This window comes from Lactuca virosa, chromosome 8, assembly GCF_052849685.1.
Source record: "Lactuca virosa cultivar CGN04683 chromosome 8, Lactuca_virosa_CGN04683_v6, whole genome shotgun sequence".
Lineage (NCBI taxonomy): Eukaryota > Viridiplantae > Streptophyta > Magnoliopsida > Asterales > Asteraceae > Lactuca > Lactuca virosa.
This window is the reverse complement of record NC_136433.1, coordinates 48350983-48372847: the sequence shown is the minus strand read 5'-3', so window position 1 is coordinate 48372847 and position 21865 is coordinate 48350983. Positions and strand designations below refer to the sequence as shown.

The 21865-nt window shown below is 34.8% G+C and overlaps 1 protein-coding gene and 1 long non-coding RNA gene across 2 annotated transcripts; both read left to right on the top strand.

The window, feature by feature from the left end:
* Nucleotides 1-1500: 1500 nt before the first annotated feature.
* On the top strand, nucleotides 1501-2100 carry LOC145129772 (uncharacterized). Its single transcript, XR_013717657.1, has 3 exons — nucleotides 1501-1630; nucleotides 1778-1816; nucleotides 1991-2100. It is a non-coding gene; the product is annotated as an uncharacterized LOC145129772 (long non-coding RNA).
* Nucleotides 2101-14047: 11947 nt separating this feature from the next.
* LOC145133721 (poly [ADP-ribose] polymerase 1-like) lies at nucleotides 14048-16710 on the top strand. Its single transcript, XM_079068681.1, has 8 exons — nucleotides 14048-14128; nucleotides 14383-14491; nucleotides 14696-14842; nucleotides 14920-15102; nucleotides 15411-15594; nucleotides 15678-15995; nucleotides 16083-16201; nucleotides 16466-16710. The coding sequence occupies exons 3-5, from the start codon at nucleotides 14717-14719 to the stop codon at nucleotides 15504-15506; spliced, it is 405 nt and encodes a 134-aa protein (XP_078924807.1). The 5' UTR covers nucleotides 14048-14128; nucleotides 14383-14491; nucleotides 14696-14716; the 3' UTR covers nucleotides 15507-15594; nucleotides 15678-15995; nucleotides 16083-16201; nucleotides 16466-16710.
* Nucleotides 16711-21865: the final 5155 nt, after the last annotated feature.

Below are 21865 nucleotides of genomic sequence, written 5' to 3'. Positions count from 1 at the left end.
ATTTTGAAGCAACTTGTCATCTCATTAAATACTTAAAAGGATCACTTGGACAAGGTTTATTCTTCTCAAAGGAATCTTCTTTACAGTTGAAAGGTTGTTGTGATTCAAATTGGGCCACATGTAAAGAAAAAAGAAAGTCTATTACTGGTTTTTGAATTTTTCTTGGAAATTCTCTTATTTCATGGAAAAACCAATAAAGAGCCAATTGTTTCCTGGTCTTCTGCAGAAGCCGAGTATAGAGCAATGGCAACGACCACTTCTGTGCTTGTTTGACTTCAACAATTATTAAAGGATTTTGGAATACATACCATTGATTCTACATTGCTTTTTTGTGATAATGAAACAACAATTCAAATAGAAACTAACCCAACATTTCATGAACGAACAAAGTACATAGAAGTCGATTGTCATTTTGTGCATGAAAAAGTTGAAAACAAATCCATCAAGTTACTTTCGATTCGATCAGCTATGCAATTAGCAGATATGTTTACAAAATTGTTACCAAGTTCGAAGATGTTACCTTTTACTAGCATGTTAGGTCTAAAGAACATTTACTCTCCAGCTCCAACTTAAGGGGGAATATTAGAGGGTTAGAAATGTAAATAGTGTTAGTAGAAGGTTTAAAGTTTAATTATGTGTCAAAGTTAGTTATGGTAGTTAGTTGTTAATACTTCTTCTTCCATATATGTAATCAGTTGATCGATTCAATGAATTTTGAGAAGTTTATTTCCTCATTTCTATTCTTTGATAGATGCCAAATGAAATTGTACTCCTATCTTTCCCCTCCTTCTTTGTTAATAACTAGCGTGATCGGCACGCGTTACAGCTGGTGTAGTAATCATATATTTTCAACACAATTTCTATAATGGTCTGTTATATGTGGTTTATTTTTGTAATTTCTATGAAACAGATAGACCATGTCGGTAAATTTGCTATTATGTAGGGTGTATTGTATAATTTTGTAAACAACATGTATATTTAAGTTATTGTGTTATTAGTGAAGGAAAATTTCAATAATTGTATGTGTAAATTTGAAACTTAGGGAAATTTGATGTAATTTTCGGTATTAGAAAATGATCATTTCTATTCTCTCTCTCTCTCTCTCTCTCTCTATATATATATATATATATATATATATATATATATATATATATATATATATATATATATATATATATATATATATATATATATATATATATATATATAAGAGGTACAATTAAAATTAAGCATATTGAGTATTTCTTGAAAATTAAGAGGTACAATTAAAATGGCTTAATGTACAAACCTCTAATGCAATACCATACTTTACCAAACCATACCTTAAATAAGGTATGTTTTTACTGTACTGAAGTAACATACCTTAAATAAGATTTGTTACTTATGTAACTTGTCGAATAAGAGGTTATTATCAATGGAAACCCTAATTTCTTCATTTCTTGGTGTATATCAATGAAAACTCCAATGGAGATCGACGCCACCAAATGCCAACCACCCACCCTGGAGATCGACGCCACCAAATGCCAATGGTTCTTCTTTACCCATCTACCGCTTTATCTCTAGGGTTTTAAAAGAAGTGTTTGGATCTGGATGAACACGATCAGGAAAAATAGTTTTTGTTTTGAAACAGGTAACAAACAATTACCTTTTACATCTTTACAACTTTTTGTTTTTCTTTTTCATTGCTTGATATTTCAATGACATTTGGAAACAAAATTGTTTTCTTCATCCTCAATTTCATCTTTATCTCTTTCATTAATGATTTTTGTTTTCATAGGTTTGCAACATATCATGAAACCACGTTGATTTTGGTTAGGTATGCTCATGTATTTTTCATATATTTTTTCCGAGTTAATTTTTATGTATGCTTCCTGTTAGATAAATGTTTGATTATTTGGGATTTTGATCATGGTTAATTGGTTATAAGCTTAATATTTTATGCGGTATTGGAGGTAAAGGTGGTTAATCCGCAGATCTTCTGAAAAAACAGGTCAGGGGCAAAAACGTCAACATCACCAAAAATTCACCAGATCACAAAACTAGGAAAACAGAATCAAGACCACCAAATCAGACCAATGAAAACAAGACAACCAATAACCGAGAAGCAGCCAACACACATGAAGGGGCGAAAATGTCAAGAGTCCAAAAAAATCAAGATACTCTGAAATGCCATCACAGAAAGCACCAAACCTACGAGAACTGTGATACTATCAATCAGTTTTTAAATCTTTGTTTTTTGTTTTTTGATCAAAAGAACGAACTACTGACTACAATGTTTGCTTTGATTTGAAGATGGATCAAATGAACGAACTATTGGTAAGATTGTTACATTATGTTTCCTTTTCAATTTCAATATCTGGATTTGGGTTTCCAATCTTTGATGGACTGATTTGTTCATGATATATAACTGACAAACAAAACATGAAAAAAAATAAACTTCACATAGTACCTAGGAATTCTTAAAGAATGACCCCTACAGCTACAGGTAGCATCAATTAAGGTGCATATTCATTCTGTGTTTATTTATTGGAAGCTAGGTTTTGGTTAGATGCATGGTTGATTTTGTTATTGTGAAGTGTCAGTTTATAAATTGACATTACAAACTCATCTTTAATGTTTTAGACGTGACTGAAATTAACTGTTTAAATGAAGATATGGTAAACATTTATTGCTTTTATTTGCTACAGGTTCAAAATAGTCTCATTGAAATCAAGAAATTCAATCTTTCTTTAAGCCCTTTTTGTGTATTGATTTTTTTATTTTATTTATTTATTTATTTTTTCAGTTTTTAGTTAGTGGTGATTCGGTGTCTTCATTGTTAATCTTGGTGTCATGGTGGAGATGAATCATAATCAAAGGTATCTTGCTCATAGTATTTGGTGACCAAAAGTCGAATGTTGACTTAACTTTATTTATGATAAATTCAGTTGTAATTTGAATCTCTTTAAAAAATGATAATTCCGGTATAATCACTATTGATTGCTTTTTTCCTAAATTTTTAAAGGGATAATTCTTGGTTAATTTTTTTTTATTGATTTGTATATAACTTTTTTTGGCAAATGGGAACCTTATATCCCTTGACACCCTCACCATATTAGGTATATAATGTAAAAGGTTCAACTGTACTTTTTTACCTTTAAGGGAGGAGGGAGTCGTTCCCTCCCAACCCACCGAACCCACTGCCACATCATTTTTTCTCTTTTATTTTTCTTCATCTTTTCCAACCCACAACACATGGAAATCCTATCTTTCTCAACCCACCCAATTAAAAAAAATACAAAACAACTAAGGTACAAGTTTTAAAACACATGGTACAAGAGAAAATGAGAGAGAGAAAGTAGAGAGAGATGATAAAATGGGTTAGTGAAACCATTTAACCAACACGTTGAAGCGAGAGTGGTACTGTCGGTAACTCTATTGCTAATTAAGATTTTACCTTTGATTGTTTTGTATTTTTTTTAATTGAATGAGTTGAGTGGGTTCAAAAAGATAGGATTTTCGTGTGTTGTGGGTTGGGAAAGATGATGAAAAATAAAAGAGAAAAAGTGATGTGGCGGTGGGTTCAGTGGGTTGGGAGGGAACGACTCCCTCCTCTCTAAGGCATTGTAATTGTTTTTTAGAATTTTTGGAGTAAATTGAGGTAGATCCCGTTGATTACAAGTTTTGTTGCCGTGGGTTTCCACATTTCATTTTGGATCTTGCAACCCTATATTAAAAAGCATGCATGATTTTTTTTATTGTTTGAACTGAGAAAATAAGATTATAATAGGATGGTTCATTCTTTTTATATGGTTTACATTATTCATTTAAGCAGTAATAGAGTTAAGGATGCTAAGAAACCAGGTAATAGTTGATTTCTATAACAATATACATCTTAAAATAAAAAATGTTCCAAAATTGATTTATTTTTAATTGCTACCGTTGTTTTGGTCAAAATTTATCAGTAGACACAACTTTTCAAAATAATACATCTTATATGACATAAAGTTTTATAATAATTAATTATCTAAAAAGATTATAAATTAATATAAACTTTTTAACTAGGCATGCCTTTTAATTTAATTTAAATAGAAACAACTATTATTGAATTAATATATGATTTATTGTTATATAAATAACTAAATAACTAAATAAGAAGTTAACTTATTTTTTGGGCTATTTTATTCTCAATTTAGTATCAAAACTATCCGATATCGCAAATTCGAATTTAATACAAACATCCAAAACTCCTAATATCTTAACCATACAACACAAACTAAATTATCCAATTGAATGGTTCTACTATAAACATCAACCCATGATCAATACTCAGTAAAGTTTCTAAAAGAAACTATATGTCGATAATATTGTACGTCGAAAAGAAACTAATCGTCGAAACAAATTATTTTTCAAGCAACTATTCGCCCCCGTTGAATTGGTACTAATGTTTAATGATACTTGCCAATAATACATTGTATCTTATTTATAATATGACATATTTCCAAAATCAAACTAATCGTTGAATTAAAACTAATCATTTTTCGTAGAAAGAACCTAATTGTCGATACAAAAGTATTAGTCATCTCTAACGAACAATTCAACGACAGTGAGGTCTATACATCAAATGTAGTGTATAAATAAGTGTTGCACGATTAATAATACACAATCAATCATGTGTTTATGTACATTTGTAAAGACTCCCAAGTTTTCATTTTTAATTATTATTGTTTTCGTTTCTTCTAGCATTACTCTTATTGATAATTGTTTAGATATAGTAAGCTATGTGCGTAAAAGAACTAATCGTCATTAGAAACTAATTTCTAAAAAAATAATTTGCACCCGTCGCTTGGCGCGGGTAAAACGGCTAGTATATATATATATATATATATATATATATATATATATATATATATATATATATATATATATATATATATATATATATATATATATATATCACAAGTAGAACAAACTGTCTTTCATGACACGTAATGCTTGTTATAAAAGGGTTACATATGACACACAAATGTGTGTCATAGAAGCCCCTGCGATAAAGGAAGACGACACACATTTGCGTGTCATAAGCTTACGACACACATTTACAATACACGTTTACGACACGTATTGCTTATCATAAAAGGGTACAAATGACACACAATGTTTATCATTGAAGCTCCTGTCATAAATGAAGATGACACGCATTTGCATGTCATAAACTTCAACAACCATTTGTAATACGCATTTACGACACACATTTATGATACACATTTACGATACGCATTTACGACGTGCATTTATGCAAAATACAGAAATATGGAAACAAATATATACATAAAATACAATTCGTTGCATAAAATTTAATTTCATAAAAATAAGTGTTCCAATGGTATATAAATATAATACATAAAATGTGAATGAGATAAAAGTCATCAACAAATAGTAGTAGAACCACAAGAACTTGGTAGCATCCCATCCATGTTCCATCATTACGGTACAAAAAGAAGGCTTAGATACTAGTTTGACTGACTCGAACTATTGCCCAACAATCCACACTTAATATTAACACCATACAATTTAATTAAAGTATTATTTCTAATCAGTTCTAGCAAAACATCCAAAAGAACTTAGTATATGATACATTAGTCAATAATATAACTCTATAAAGTATGTTGTTATTTTTTGCATTTTAACCAAAAAAGAGTATGCTGCTATTTCTTGCATTTTATGTTCTTTTTCAAGTCACATAAATTAAAGTATGCTACTATTTCTTGCATTTTAACCCAAAAGGCCTAAATGTGTGAAATAAAAACTTCAACTTATTTGTGGCAAAGGAAGCTTAAATGCAAGAAATAGCAAAGTACATTGTTATTACCTACACTTGGGGACATAAAATGACTTCTGTAGTAAAAAGAGTAAATTATGTTTTTTTTTTCAAGTCATATCAATTAAAGTAGGCTGCTATTTCTTGCATTTTAACTAAAAAAAGGTCTAAATGCAGGAAATACCACAAGATTAGCTTAAGGTAAAGAAGATAATTTCTCACTAGCCAAGCTGTGAATGTAATTTCCGACAGCCTGTTTTTGTGCATCATTTATGGCCTTACCCATTCCAACACCCACTTTCTCACATGTCAACAACACCTGCATTGCATTATTAGGATCAATCCCAAATTTCTCCATATTTCAAAAAATAGGTGACACCCGTCTTTGAAAGTACAAATTTTAAAGTAGAATGTTCTAATAAGAATTTTTTAATAGAAAATGTTATAATTGGTAAAATTTGAAAGTACAATGCCAAATGATATGAGAGGAATTGTCTTTGTACACGACAAGGGAAAGATTTCTCCACATTCAACATCATTTTTCTGGAATGATTTCACGAACTTACCATCAAAAGTAACATAATAGCTTTCCTTAATCCTCTCTCATTTCTTGTTCAGAACTTTGTATGCTTTTGATGTAAGAGAATAGCCTAAGAATATTGCTTCATCTGATTTGGCATCAAACTTGTTAAGATGTTCCTTTAAGTTGTAAAGAAAGCATATAGAGCCAAAAACATGAAAAATTTTAACGTTAGGCTTGCGATTATTCAAAATTTCATATCGAGTAGTTAGAAATCGCTTATTAATGTAAGACCGATTTGAGTAAAGTATATGGATTCGATCGATTCAGCCTAGAAATACAATGGAAGATTTTCGAATGATAACATTGTCCTCGCAGCTTCACAAAGAGAACGGTTTCACCTTTCAACTACATCATTTTTCTGTGGAGTGCAAGGAGATGAAAATTATGACTAATTCCTTTATTCATCAAGAAATCTTCAAACTCTTGATTTTTGAATTCGGTTCCATTGTCACATCTAATCTTCCGAATAGGCTTTCGCAACTGCAACTCAATTTTATTCAGAAATTCTACTTGCTTTTGCTTTGTCTCTGACTTTTGTTTAATAAAGAATACCCAAGTGAATCGAGAAAAATTATAAAAAATAACAAGTATGTACTTATTACCATCGATGCTTTCAATTGAAGATGGACCATAAAGATGAATTTTTAATAATTCAAGTGGTTCAATGATCGTGGTATTATTTATTGAAGAGTGACTTTTTCTGCTTTGCTTTCCCAATTCTCAAGCGACACACAAATGATCTTTCACAAATTTGAGTAGAGGGAGACCTCGCACAAGGTAACCAAAAAACAAACTAGTTGATATCTTTAAAGTTAAGATGCGAGAGTCGTCTGTGCCATAACCAACTATCTTCCGAATATGCTTTCTCAAGCTAACATGTATAAGGTCTTCCTTCAATAGGCTTCATGTTGAGTGGATACATCTCACCTTTCCTTTTAGATTTCAGAACAACTTTCTCATTTTCCTTATGAATGATTTCTGAACCTTCCTCATCAAATAAAACTTTTAAACAAGTACCTACAAAAAGTTGAGAATCATTTATCAAACTATATTGTAAAACTTCAACATATGCTACCTTCCGGATTGTGAATCCGCCCTTAGAAATCATGCCATATCCTTTGATTTTTCCAGTTGCATTGTTTCCAAACTTCACTCTTCCTACATCCTTCAGACTCCTAATTCCCTTAATTGTGATTTCCTACCAGTCATGTGACGAAAGCAACCGTTATCAATAAACCATTCTGAATCATATTGATCGTCATGCATTACCTGTAAAATCACACCAATGTAGGAACCCAAACTAGCTTGGGCCCTTGTGAGATTTTGGATTTGGAATTAACAATAGGAAAAAATTTGGTCTTATCAATCCAAAAAGATTTCTTAATAGTAACATTATTCAATGTTTTCTCCTTTTTAAAATCTAGAATCTTTTTATCACACAAATTAATTTCTATCAATGGAATTTTTCGTTGAATAAATTCTTTTGCTTTTGGAATCATGCTTTTTAAAATATCCTTTTCCTTTTTCTTTTGTTTTGCTTCAATTTCTTTCAAAATAACATATTGATTTGAAACCACTTTCTTTTGAATAAAACTTGTTTTGTTTTGTCTTTCTTTGAAAAGATTTTGACTTATCAACAAATTTGTTTGATTTCTCATTTGTCAGAAAATAATTTGAATCAGAATGTGAATAATATTTTCGATTAAAAGACCTTGATGAATTAACAGACTTTCAATTTTTCACATGAGACGAAGAACAAACATCTTTTTGATTTTTAATAGAATTTGTCAATGACTCTTTTTGTCTCCAATTTTTTTGTCTTTCTTTTAAATTCTCTTTATATCTAGCATTCATTGTCTTTTTCTTTTCATTCCTTTTATTTACTGAATAAATTTCTCGATTATTTATTTTTGATTTTCTTTTCAGATCTTTAAACACATCATCATTCTTTGAAACACGTTTCGCATTTTGATTTTCAATCATTTCAACATCCTCATGCGAAATGTTCACATCATTCAAAGCTTCAAAAATATATCTCCCTTTGACTTTCCAAGAGAAATTTCCCAAAAGCAACAGCTGGCAACACAGGGAGAGTGCTAGCCATGGGCCAGGAGGAACTAGTGTCTGATCCCACTGTTGTTACGGGTACGTTCCTACTCGAGAACTTTTATGCATGTATTCTTTCCGATAGTGGTGCAGAGAGGAGTCTTGTTAGTCATGCATTTAAACATCTACTCAAGCATAAATCTCAACTCTTAACCGAAACATTTACCGTTGAGATGGCTAACAGAAAGAAAGAGAGCTCTAACGACGTATTCATAGGCTGTACCCTTACCTTAAACGACCATTCTTTTCCAATCGACCTTATGCCAGTTTCCATAAAAAGCTTCGATGTCATCATTGGCATGGATTGGTTGAGCCCCAATCGTGCTGAAATCCTTTGTTATGAAAAAGCCATTTGCCTCAATCTGCCCTCTGGTGAAACCCTTATTATCTATGGTGATAAACTCAGCTCAAACCTTCGTATCATTTCATGCATCAAAGCCCAGAAATATCTGCGAAAGGAGTGCCATGCATTCCTAGCCCATGTTGTTAATGAGAAACAGGAAGTTAAAGACCTCGAGAGCATCCCCGAAGTTTGCAACTTTCCTGAAGTCTTCCCCGAAGATCTTCCTGGAATCCCTCCCGAACGCGAAGTCGAGTTTCGAATCGACTTAATCCCCAGAGCTACCCCCGTAGCTGAATCCCCATACCGTCTAGCACCGGCAGAAATGCAAGAATTATCCAGCCAGCTCAATGAACTACTCAGCAAGGGATTCATCAGACCAAGTTCCTCAACCTGGGGATCCCCGGTCTTGTTTGTGAAAAAGAAAGATGGGTCCTTTCGGATGTGCATAGATTATCGCGAACCGAACAAGCTTACCATCAAAAATCGTTACCCTCTTCCCCGAATCGACGACCTCTTCGATCAACTTCAAGGAGCTAGTTACTTCTCAAAAATAGATCTAAGATCAGGGTACCAGCAAGTGTGAGTCCATGAGGGCGATATTCCTAAGACAACATTTCGGACTCGGTATGGTCACTACGAGTTTGTAGTGATGCCCTTTGGTCTGACCAACGCACCGACGGTATTCATGGATCTGATGAATCGGGTGTGCCGCCCCTTCCTAGACAAGTTCGTAATAGTGTTCATTGATGATATACTTTTATATTGTCGGAGTGAGGAAGATCACAGACAGCACTTGAGGCTAGTGCTAGAAACTCTAAGGGCGGGGAAACTATATGCAAAGTTTTCAAAGTGCGAATTCTGGACCAGAAAAGTAAATTTCGTCGGTCACGTGGTCAGCGAAGAAGGCATACACGTGGACCCTTCCAAAATCAAGGCGATTGAGAATTGGTCAGCACCGCAGACGCCCACAGAAATCCGTCAATTCTTGGGTCTCGCTGGTTACTATCGCAGGTTTATCCAGAATTTCTCCAGGATTGCTAAGCCTCTAACCACCCTGAATCAGAAAGATGTAACCTTTAGTTGGAGAGAAATTCAAGACACTGCGTTCCAAACATTGAAGCAAGCCCTGTGCAGCACATCTATCTTGTCTCTTCCAGAAGGGACGGAGGACTTCGTTGTCTACTGCGATGCATCCAATCAGGGGCTAGGCTGTGTGCTCATGCAGAAAGGAAAATTCATTGCTTATGCCTCGAGACAGCTGAAAGCACACGAAGTCAAATATACAACTAACGACCTAGATTTGGGAGCAGTGGTCTCCGCGTTAAAGATTTGGAGACATTATCTCTACGGAACCAAGTGCACTGTCTTCACCGACCATAAGAGTCTACATCACAATTTCGATCAGAAAGACTTGAACATGAGACAACGGTGGTGGGTAGAGCTACTCAGTGATTATGAGTGTGAAATATGCTATCATCTCGTCAAGGCCAATGTGGTAGCATATGCCCTCTACCGGAAATAGTATTCAGGTCGTAGAGTGAAGGCACTGACAATGACCATCCATTCCCATCTGTCCGCACAAATCAGAGAGGCTCAGCTGGAAGCCTTAAAACAAGAGAATGTGTCGGATGAAGCCTTGAGGGGAATGGAAAAGAACTTAGAGATCAATGGAGACGGAGTTTATTATTTCATGACCCGGATCTGGACCCCAAAGTTCGGTGGTTACAGGGAGGTTGTCATGAACGCAACTCATCGGACTTGATACTCTGTTCACCCAGGTTCGGATAAGATGTTTCTAGATCTCAAAAAGCTCTATTGGTGGCCAAAAATGAAAGCAGAGATCGCTACCTTCGTGGGCAAGTGTCTGACTTGCGCCAAGGTGAAGGTGGAATAGCAAAAGCCCTCATGTCTACTTCAGAATCCAGAAATACCTGAGTGGAAGTGGGAACGGATCACAATGGATTTCATCACCAAATTACCCAAGACTTCGAGTGGCCATGACACTATTTGGGTAATCGTCGACAGATTTACAAAATCCGCCCACTTCCTGCCAATCAAAGAAACGTTCAAGATGGAGATACTAACGCGAATCTACATCCAAGAGATAGTCCATCTGCATGGTGTGCCCGTGTCCATTATCTCCGATCGGGATACAGATTCACCTCGAGATTTTGGCAATCACTGTAGAAGGCTCTTGGAACCAAGCTGGATATGAGCACATCTTACCATCCACAGACAGACGGACAGAGTGAGTGAACCATTCAAACCCTAGAAGACATGCTGAGAACGTGCATTATTGACTTTGGTAAGTCATGGGATACCCATTTGTCATTAGTTGAGTTCTCTTACAACAACAACTATCACACTAGCATCAAGGCTGCGCTGTTTGAAGCCCTCTATGGTCGTAAGTGCAGATCCCCTCTGTGCTGGGATGAGGTGGGTGACACACAGTTGGCTAGAGGTCAAGTTCCAGATAGCTCTCTCACTGGCCCAGAAATCATCCGAGAAACCACAGAAAAGATCGTACGAATCCGAGAATGACTAAAAGCTTCAAGAGATTGACAAAAGAGCTACGCCGATAAGAGACAAAAACCTTTGGAGTTCCAGGTTGGTGACCGTGTTGTATTGAATGTCTCACCCTGGAAAGGCATGATACGCTTTGGAAAGCATGGAAAGCTGAATCCGAGATACATAGGACCATTCGAGATCCTCGCTAGGATCGGTCCCGTGGCATACAAACTTCGTTTACCCCAAGAACTTAGCAATATTTATCCTGTCTTCCACGTGTCGAACCTTAAAAAGTGCCTATCTGACGAAACCCTTGTGATCCCTCTTGATGATATCGAGATCAACGAGAATCTAAATTTTGTGGAAGAACCAATCGAAATCATGGATCGGGAAGTCAAACGAACGAAACAAAGTCGCATACCAATAGTGAAGGTCCGCTGGAATGCCAGGCGGGTACCTGAATTCACTTGGGAGCGAGAAGATCAGATGAAACAGAAGTACCCGCATCTTTTTCCGAGTCCATGATTGTATTCTATGTTTGAATTTCGGGACGAAATTCCCTCTATCGGGGGGATGATGTGACAACCCGAACCTTTTTTCGTTAAAGTTAGCCATTTTCTGTTAAATAAATTTCGAATTTTTATTTGTTCCATTAAATTCTTATCGTTTAGAAGATCGTTTTTTTAAGACTCGGAACCAAAATCACGCGAAAACCCAAGTTTCCTTCGAAAATTAGGAGATTCCGGCCTGAGTGGTGTTCACGGCCGTGAACCCGATCACGGCCGTAAACCCATTTACGGTTGGTGGACCCCACCACTGACCATACACCCAACCTATATATACGTGACACCTACCCTCATTTATACTATTCTGTCCGCGAACACCCTTTCTCTCTCTAAAAATCATCACCCGAAAACACAAGATTTCTCTTCATCTATCACTTTATCCGCCTTGGACACTACAAGAAAAAGACCCTTTTACGACGCGCAAACCACGACACTCATTGATTTATGTTACGCAAAAGAGAGTGACATTAAAAAGGTGTCGTCTCTTCAAAAAATTTAGGGATTTAGGTCACGCATTATTGCATGTCCTTAAATTAGTGTCTAAACAAAAAAAATAATAAACACGGAGGGCACCTATAACAAAATGTGTGTCGTCTAATGATGTCGCTTTATAAATTTTAATGGAACGCACGTTTCATCCTTTAATATCAGGGGGAAAATGAAATCCTAAAAAATTAAACACCCCGCCATCTTTTTCTTCTTTCCCTGCCGCCTACTTCTTCCCTCTTGCCCTAACTATCGACGCTCCTTCCTTTCCCTGTTGTCTCTATCGGTCGCTACCTAGGGTTTTTATTGAAATCTTGAATTGATCGATTGAGGTAACCAAAGGTCAAGCGAACCAGGAAAGGGTTTTCAGTGAAATCTACTGTTACTCTTTGAAATCGGATCCAATCCTACCTTCGCCCAATCCTTCTTGTCTCTATCGGTCGCGACCTAAGGTTTTTCGTGAAAGCTTGAATCGATCGACTAGGGTAACCAAAGGGTAATCGATCGACACTCATTTATTTTTGAATCTGTATGTTTGAATCAGGTCAGTTTCCCCCTTTGTTGTGCGTTTTGAATAATCCCGTCAATACCCCTTTTTATCAGTTTACTATCCACATTTTTATGTATGAGTATGTGTAGATGAATCATATGGGCAAGGTTTGTTGGTGCTAGAACATTGTGAATCCCATCAACATGATGGTAATTCCAAGGGATTGGTTCTTCTTGCGATGTCGACCCTTTTGTCTGGGAGGTAATTTTTTCCTTTCTTAATCCATACTCCCTTTCACAGTGGGAATATTAATTCAATTATCGGAGTAGAAGTGTTTAAATTTAAGTCATATGATGGTAAGTTTTTGTTCTAATGCTGTATGGATCTCACTATGGTATTAATTTGCTATCTTATTGACGTACGCTATTGGCATCATTACAACGTCCACATAGTCCCTTGTTGGCCGGGTACTTCAGTAAGGTATATTCCTAAATTCTATAATCTCCATGCCTTGGTTACCATTACATCACCTTATGCCTTGGTATTTAATTTGGATAAGGATTTACTCCAAAATAGTAATTTTACATAAAGTATATCTTTCACCAACATGTATGAAGGAGTCAGTCAGTGAGGGAAAGTAGCAACTTTTTCAGAAAAGGAAAACCCTTCCTTGTCCTTGTGTAATTGACATACATATTCTAGTGCAATTAAATTACGTTCTTTTAATTTGCATTTTGATTTTGGAAATTGAAACAAACAGGTGGAACTGTCACATCCAAATGCTGAACTGAGACTGCTTGAAGTATTCTATCATAAGATTTACAAGGTATTTATTGCAGTTTATCCCACTGTCACTATGTTTTCTTTTACTATTATTTATATCCCATTCCACCATTGTGTTGTACATTATTAGAGATTGCTTGAAGTATTCTAATGCCTTGGGGGAGGGAGGGGAAATGTGAATGTGAATGTGGGAATTGTGTTTTTGAAGTTTTCTTATATTTATCCTTTCAGATCTTTCCAATAACAGAGATAATTGAGAATATAAATGATCAATACCGGACATTGTGTGCAGAGGAAGTAAGTTGATTTGTATAATGGAATATGGTTTGTTATATATGTAAACAAGAATATAAATGTTTGTTGTTACTTGTGTCAGATTCCAGAATAAGAGAAAGATCTGGGGCCCACAGACCGGTTGATCCATGTTTACCATTTCACAAAAGAGACAGCACAGAACCAGATGGTACCTAATAAAATAAATACATTATGACTATTTATTTGTATCCAACAGTCTGGATGTGTAATTAATGATTTCACAAAAGAGACGGCACAGAACCAGATGCTAGTGAAGATTATCAGCTAGTTGAGAAGTATCTCCAAACTACACATGCCCCTACACATACAGTGTGGCTTTTTTTGACTTGCAGTTTCTTGGGCTTTTTGGTCTTTTGACATTATGCTGAAAGGCTGGCCTTGTTTGTACTTTGTAAATTGTAGGATTGGGCACTTGAACTGGAAGAAGTTTTCACAGTTGAAATACAAGGAGAGTTTGATAAGTTTGTTGCATATAAAAATAAATTCAAGAACAAGATGCTCCTTTGGCATGGTATAATGGCTTCAAACCTTTTCTTTTAAGTTTCATCTATCATGCAAGATAAGAAGGTCATTAATGTCTTTTTCATGGATGTTAATGAAATCTATTGTTCTTAATAGGTTCTTGTTTGACAAACTATGTTGGAAGAATTGAATAAGTCTTTGTGTGATTTATATCTTTTTTGTTTGATAAGTTCCAAGTTTTTTTTTGTTTCAGATCTGAAAGGTCAAATTAAGCATGGGTGTTCCACCTTTGGTGAGCAAAAGTGCTCAATATTGTTTTACTGACAAGAAAAATCCGGTGGGCTTAATGCTATTAAGTGAAGTTGCTTTGGGAGAGATGTATGAGCTTAAGAAGGCCAAGGTAAGTTATACTTATATGTGAAATAAATGTTGTGTTTTAGTAATTAACTTATTTATTTGTCCTTTTTATATTTGTAGTATATGGAAAAACCACCAAAAGGGAAGGACCCGACTAAAGGACTTGGGAAGAAGATCCCTAATGAGTCCGAACACTTTAAGTGGAAGGATGATGTTGTTGTGCCATGTGGAAAGTCGGTATCATCAAATGTTAAGACATACGAGTTGATGTATAATGAGTACATCGTCTACAACACCGATCAAGTAAGTTTATCTTACACAGATAAGACATAACACCTTCTTTTATTTATGAAATGGAGTGTCAAATTGTGCACAATTCACAAGATGCTTGGTGGTAAGTGGAGTACCGAATAATCTGAATGCTGAGATAAAGAAAGCAATGTAGTACTTTGTTTCACAGCACATAGCTTTGTCATTAAAATTACAATTATACCCTTCATATGTAGTTTTTTGTCATCAAAAGGTTATGAGAAGAAAAAGGGTAGTTTTGTCAGTTTATTCTTGAATCTGTGTTGCCACTAAAGAAACTGGTTGACTGCTTTTCTAAACAGAAGAAACTTCATTTTGATCTGTATAAAATTGAAGCCACTGAAGAGTCAAAAAGCATGGTGACTGAAAAAAGTCAAAGAACGAAGTGCAGTCCATGAAGCATCTGGTTTGCAAGATTCTGGAGCATGGAAAAAGCATTTATAACACAACTTTGAGCTTGTCTGACTTATCAACTGGCATCAACAGGTGATTCTTATCAAAAAACATGTATTATTTATGTATAAATCATCCTTTTCACTCGTGTTCTTATACGTGTTTTCTACGTGAAGTTATTATATCCTCCAGATATATGAAGAAGATAAAGGGTCAGGCTGCTATGTGTTCCAGAAGTGGGGTCGAGTTAGCAATGAAAAAATTGGAGGAAATAAGTTGGAAGAATTGAGTAAGTCTGATGCAATTCAAGAATTTAAACGGTTGTTTCTTGAAAAGTCTGGGAATTCATGGGAGGCATGGGAACAAAAGAAACTTAAGAAGCAACTTGGACGATTCTACCCCTTGGAAATTGTATTTCTACTTCCTGATGGACAACAGTTAGCTAGTGGTTCAGGTGACACAATTGTCCGACTCTGGGACTTCGAATGACACAAGTATGCTTCCAGTTATTTTAATTTATTTTTCCAAATTCATGAATCTATCTTATAAGATTTTGATGATTGGGATGTGATGTGAACAAGAACATATCCAGACAATCAGAGAGCGTGTACTTGAAACTATTTTGTGCTTGAGGTTCTTCATATTTCAATACGGGATAGTCTACAAGCTCCATCTCACTGGAAATAATACATCATTATTGGTACTTACTATTTTTATTTATTTCACTTTTTTTTCTTTGTGAAAATATACTGACAAAAAATACATTACATGACATGATATGTTGGTTGAGTAGCTTTACGAGTTCTCATGGGTGGTGTTAGATGGAATTGTGATGCTATACTCTCTAGTTCATAGGATCAAGGAATGTCTATTAGCCTGAAGTATTATCTGCAATGAACATTCCATGTTTGATTCTTCTAATAACTATATTAGCATATTAATTTTTTGACTTTTATTTGATCAGGTCCTAAGAATTATCGGAGCAGTGGTTCATTAGTCTTAAAGAATTATGAAAGGCAAGATGCAACTCTACTTAGTTGTGAATTTGATGTTTATCATCTTTGTGTATATCTTTTTAGTTTGTATAGCATTACATTGCAGAAGGTGTCCCTTAATAGCAGTGTAGTATTAGGTTATATAGTTAGGAAAACCTCTTAATAACAATGTACAATTAGATCCCCTTAATATCAATGTATTACAATTTTTTGACATGATGTTATTGGATGAAATTGATTTTTTGGTATATATTTGTTTACATATTTTTGTATTATGCGTAAATGAGTATCGTAAAGACGTGTCGTAAATGCATATCGTAAATGGTTACTGAAGTTTATGACACGCAAATGCGTCTCATCTTCATTTCTGACAGGGGCTTCCTTGATACGCATTGCGTGTCATAAATACGCGCGTCGTAAGGTTACGACATGCAAATGAGTGTCGTCTTCCTTAATGAGAGGGCCTTCCTTGATACACATTGTGTTTCATAACTGCGCGTCGTAAATGCATGTCATAAATGCATGTCCTAAATAGACGACGCGCGTCGTCTGAGCGTTTTACAACACGCATTGCGCGTCATAAAATGTTGTTTTTCTAGTAGTGGGAACTCGTTTTGAAGCATCAAAACATCCGTTTTTCATCAAATCAAGCATTGCTGTTCTTGAGTTCACGGCTGAGAACCCTTCAAATCTTCATATTTCACCAAGAACAGGCCATGAACCCTTTAAACCTTCAAAGACCGTAAACTCTACAAAGGCAGTAAACTGTTCACGGTCGAGAACAGTTCACGGCTGGAAACCCTTCACGACCGCAAACCTTCCCAAGTCGTGAACTTGGCTGAAAACCCACTTTTTTCGATTCAATCGAGTCCCGGTAATATTCCTAAACCAAAAGCAAGTGTTTTTCCAGCACTATAATTAATGGTTTCACTAATAAAATGCATATATGTATTTAATTATTATTAGGATCCTGCTAAGTGTGCGTACATCAACCCGAGGGTCTTCATTCCCAGTTTTGTTGTCCGACACTTTCACGCAACTAACAGTGAGTTCATACCCCTATGCTTTTACTATTTTAACGTTTTCAGGGGGAATACAAGCCAACCCTTATGAAACAGAGTTTATAAAAAAAGGGTTTTCGTATTATTACTTGTAAAGTCGTTATTTATAAAAAAAGGTTTTCGTATTATTACTTGTAAAGTCGTTAATCTAGTTTGATAGAAACATCTTTGGGTACTTACATATGTACTAGTGGAAGGCTACCCTTATGAACCAGAGTCTCCTCGAGGGAGAGCATGCGTTTGTGTATAGATCTATATGGGACTGACAATCCCGCACCTTGTTGTTAGCTACAGTAGGACCGGCAGGTCTACGGGTGACAAAGTCGTAAAGGATATTGGCGTCCGATTCACGTCGTATCAGTTAGTATGGTCATAAAACTTGCAAGTAGATAACAACGATATATTTACGTAGTAATATACTTTTGATGAACAATGCTTTAATAACATAAGTATGGAAAATACTTGTACTTTCCAGTTTTGTAACAATTAAGGCAACAACTCACACTCAAGGGAAAATATAGGATTTTCCAGGGCAAACATCCGTACTTTACAAACAATCGGATTATCATTCAACCATCGAATATTCATTGTTAATTTTATAATCCCTTAGTTTATACATCGGTGTTATGTATGAAGAATATCCGACAGACTGCGGAATGTGTGGTTTCCGCCCCATTTCCTGTTCCTTGTTTGGTTGTGGGCTTAGGGCAGATCCATACAATTAACTGTCTGTTAGATATTGGTTTACACGTAGCTAGTATGAGATAAGAGATTATAGAAGGAACTGGTAATATCATACTTATCTTAACATTCATTATATCAGAAAATGTAAGGTTTTTCTGGAGAAACATAACACACTTGTCAAAGAATTGAGAATCTGTTTTCAAAATCAAAACGCTTATGAACTCACCAACTTAATGCTGATCTGCTCTTTTCAAAACCGCTTGTATTCTCAGGAAATCAGTAGACAGGTACTCCCGCAACTTTTGAGAAGACGGAGCGTATTGAGTTACGTCTTTATATTTTGCTACTTTTGGATGTATACAAATATGTATCAAACAGATGTAAATATTTTACTTATCTATTGTAATGGTTGTGTTTACTTTGATTACTATGATGCAATTGTTATGATACTACACATGACATCATCCACCCCCGAACGTTTCCGCCGTTTCGGTTTGGGGGTGTGACACATGCACAATGAATTATATTTCTCAATTGATTTCATTTTGATTTATTGTTTGTTTTCTGTTAACACATCTTTCATAGTCAATTTATTTTCTTTTGATTTCAAAAATTCTTTTATTTTTTCAAGTCCAACTTTGTATGAATCACTCAATGACTCATCAGATGACACAATATATTCACACTTATAGCATTCGACATCTATTTCTTCCTCCTTAAATTCTAATAAGGGAAGCATCTTTTTATGCATGTCGTTTGCGATTTCATAATTAAGATAGAGGTGTGTTAAATTGTTATACAAACGATGTGTTATCTGACAGAATATATTTCACTGTTTCATGACTACTCTATTATCCTTTCGCTACGTAATAACATCATCTCTAGACCTAGACAATTCAACTTCCAAGTGCTATATCCACAATCTCCTTTCCTCATTCTTAAAAGAAGTCATGGTAAGATCATCATTAAGATTAGAAGCTCTAATATGACTCCTTTTTAAGCTTTCACTAAAATCAGAATTTATATCTCTTAGTTCGGTTTATTCATAATTATATCGAGAAACATGAATATCTAATGATTGAAGGATAGAATGTACCTTGTTGATTATCTTTTCGCTTTCTATGAAATGCTCCTAAACTGTCTTTATTGAAAAAGACACCTCATAATTGGCTCCCTCATCAGTGACATAATATTGGCTTTCTGAACTCACACTACTTACAACAAAACACTTTCCAACGCTTTCATCCTTAGCTTCTTTTGCAACGTAACATGCTCCACATGTTGGCATGTGAACTTTATCATCTTTGGAGTCAGTAGACCAAACTTCAACTTGTCCATCGTCACTATCTTCTTCACCCACAATCAAAGCTTTCTCTGTCAGCTTCTTCTTGCGAAGATTTTCTATTTTTTAAACGTAGTACACCTCATCCTTTTCTTTCTCCTTTTTCTCATGTTGTTTCCTCAACATGAATTCTTTTGTGAAATGATTATTTCCATGAAAATAATTGCAATCATACCCTGAGCCTACGACTAGCTTGTTCTCCTTCTTTTCTTCTTCCTTCTGATACAACTTGTATCCTTCTCCTTTCACTTTATCATAATTTGATTTTTCATTCTTGAAGTTACTTCCTCCATTATCACCTTTGCTTGAGTTGTAAGTCTTGAATTTAGAGAATTTTTTCTTGAAACTTTTCTTCGGGTTGCTGACCATAAGAGCTTTTTCACTTGTAAATTCCTAATCAGTACCATCTGAGTCTGAATCATCTCAACAACTTTGGACTTCTTGAATTTTGAACCATTAGATTTCACAACATATGCTAATAGAGGAACAGATTTTGCATCTTCTAGCACTTCATTTTCATGAGATCTTAGAATTTCAACCATCTTAACCAAACCGTCGTTCTTAAACTGTTCATGAGCTTTAACAGTTGATACAATGGATTTCCATTCGAATTTCAAACCATTCATGAATGTCACTTTCTGATCAATTGTTTAGCTTTTTAAACCATATTCCAACATTCTACTAAGAAAATGATTGAATCGATTAACTGCTTCATCCAGAGTTTCATCAAACTTTTGCTTAAAAGAACCAAACTTAGAAAGAAGATTAGTTTAAATAGAATGTTTGAGATCATCATCTCAAGAATACAATTATTTTAGTCTATCCCATATTTCCTTTGCGTTTCAAGAGAACTTACCGGTGTGAATGTGTCTGGTGGAAGAGCGAAACATAATTCTCTTTTTGCTCTCCAATTGTTATGCAATCGGTCCTTTTCATTTGTTTAAATGTCTTTGTCATCAACAATAATGTCAACCAATTCCTCTTAGGTTTTGAAGACCTTCTTTGTTTTTGAATATTTGCAAGGTTCTTTTTTTGATTGTGTTCCAGATACTAGATCCATGATTTTTAAAGCTAAGAATGTAATCTTCAAAGTGAAGAACCCAAACTTCATAATCTTCAGGAAAAAGAATCCGAATCCAAGTAGTAGAACCAATGCTACTACTGAGATTGAAAGAAATCGAGTGAGAATGGTCTTTAGACATGGTTTTTCAGAAAATTTTGCATAAAAATTAGATTAAAATCATATATACGAGCAACAAACAGATTTCATATTGAAATAAAAGATTTGCACAAGAATCTAAGATAAGAATGCAAACAAAATTTTCAAAATGAGGAATCAATTGAAGATTCAAAGTAAAAATTGTAACAAATTGAATAACTTCAAGTAAATTGGGGATTTGAAAATAGCTCATAGAAATCCTACTCTGATACCACTTGTTGAACAATTGGAACGAATATATTCTAATCAAATAACGTCATGGAAGATAAATCTGATGAACACAAAAAGCTAAATAAGATCGATGATTTCATTAGAGAGAAAAGAATAGTTCTAAACAATGACGAAAGAACTAAATTTCAAAAGATACTCTCTCTATCTAACTAATCCTCCTATATATATATATATATATATATATATATATATATATATATATATATATATATATATATATATTACACGAGAGAAGAGTCAGTTAGGCTCTGACCAATGAGGCCAGGATACCTAAGTCAACAGACCAAACTGCAAACCTAACTAATAAACAAATATACGAAATGCAAACAACCATATCACATATGAAATAGTAAATACTAATACATGATAGACTTGAGAGTCCTCACATCTATGTTGTTCCATGCCACCATGTTGTTCCTCATTTATCACAAAACTGTGTGGGGTATCTATTTCAAACTCCACCTTCTGGCTAGCACCCTCATCGTTCCCCACAACACTTGTACCACATCCTCTCTAGTTACACATAGTAGATTCAAAGGTCACATCTCTGCTAATAACAAATTTTGTAGTCTTTCCTGATGGGTTTTATAGGAAACAAAATTATACAATGCGAAAAAAAACATTTAATAGAGTATGTGCATGCTATAAAGTATCTATGTCATACACTTTGATAACAAAATACAATGAAAAACCAGACCTTGCATAACGCTAGTGTAACTCGAAATTACCAAGTATAGAGTTAAATAACTTTTAATTTGTTATAGTAAACAAGTCGCTTCAATCTCCTTGTAGTGTAGGTATTGGAAAGCTTAGCACCAAAAGGATGATGCCT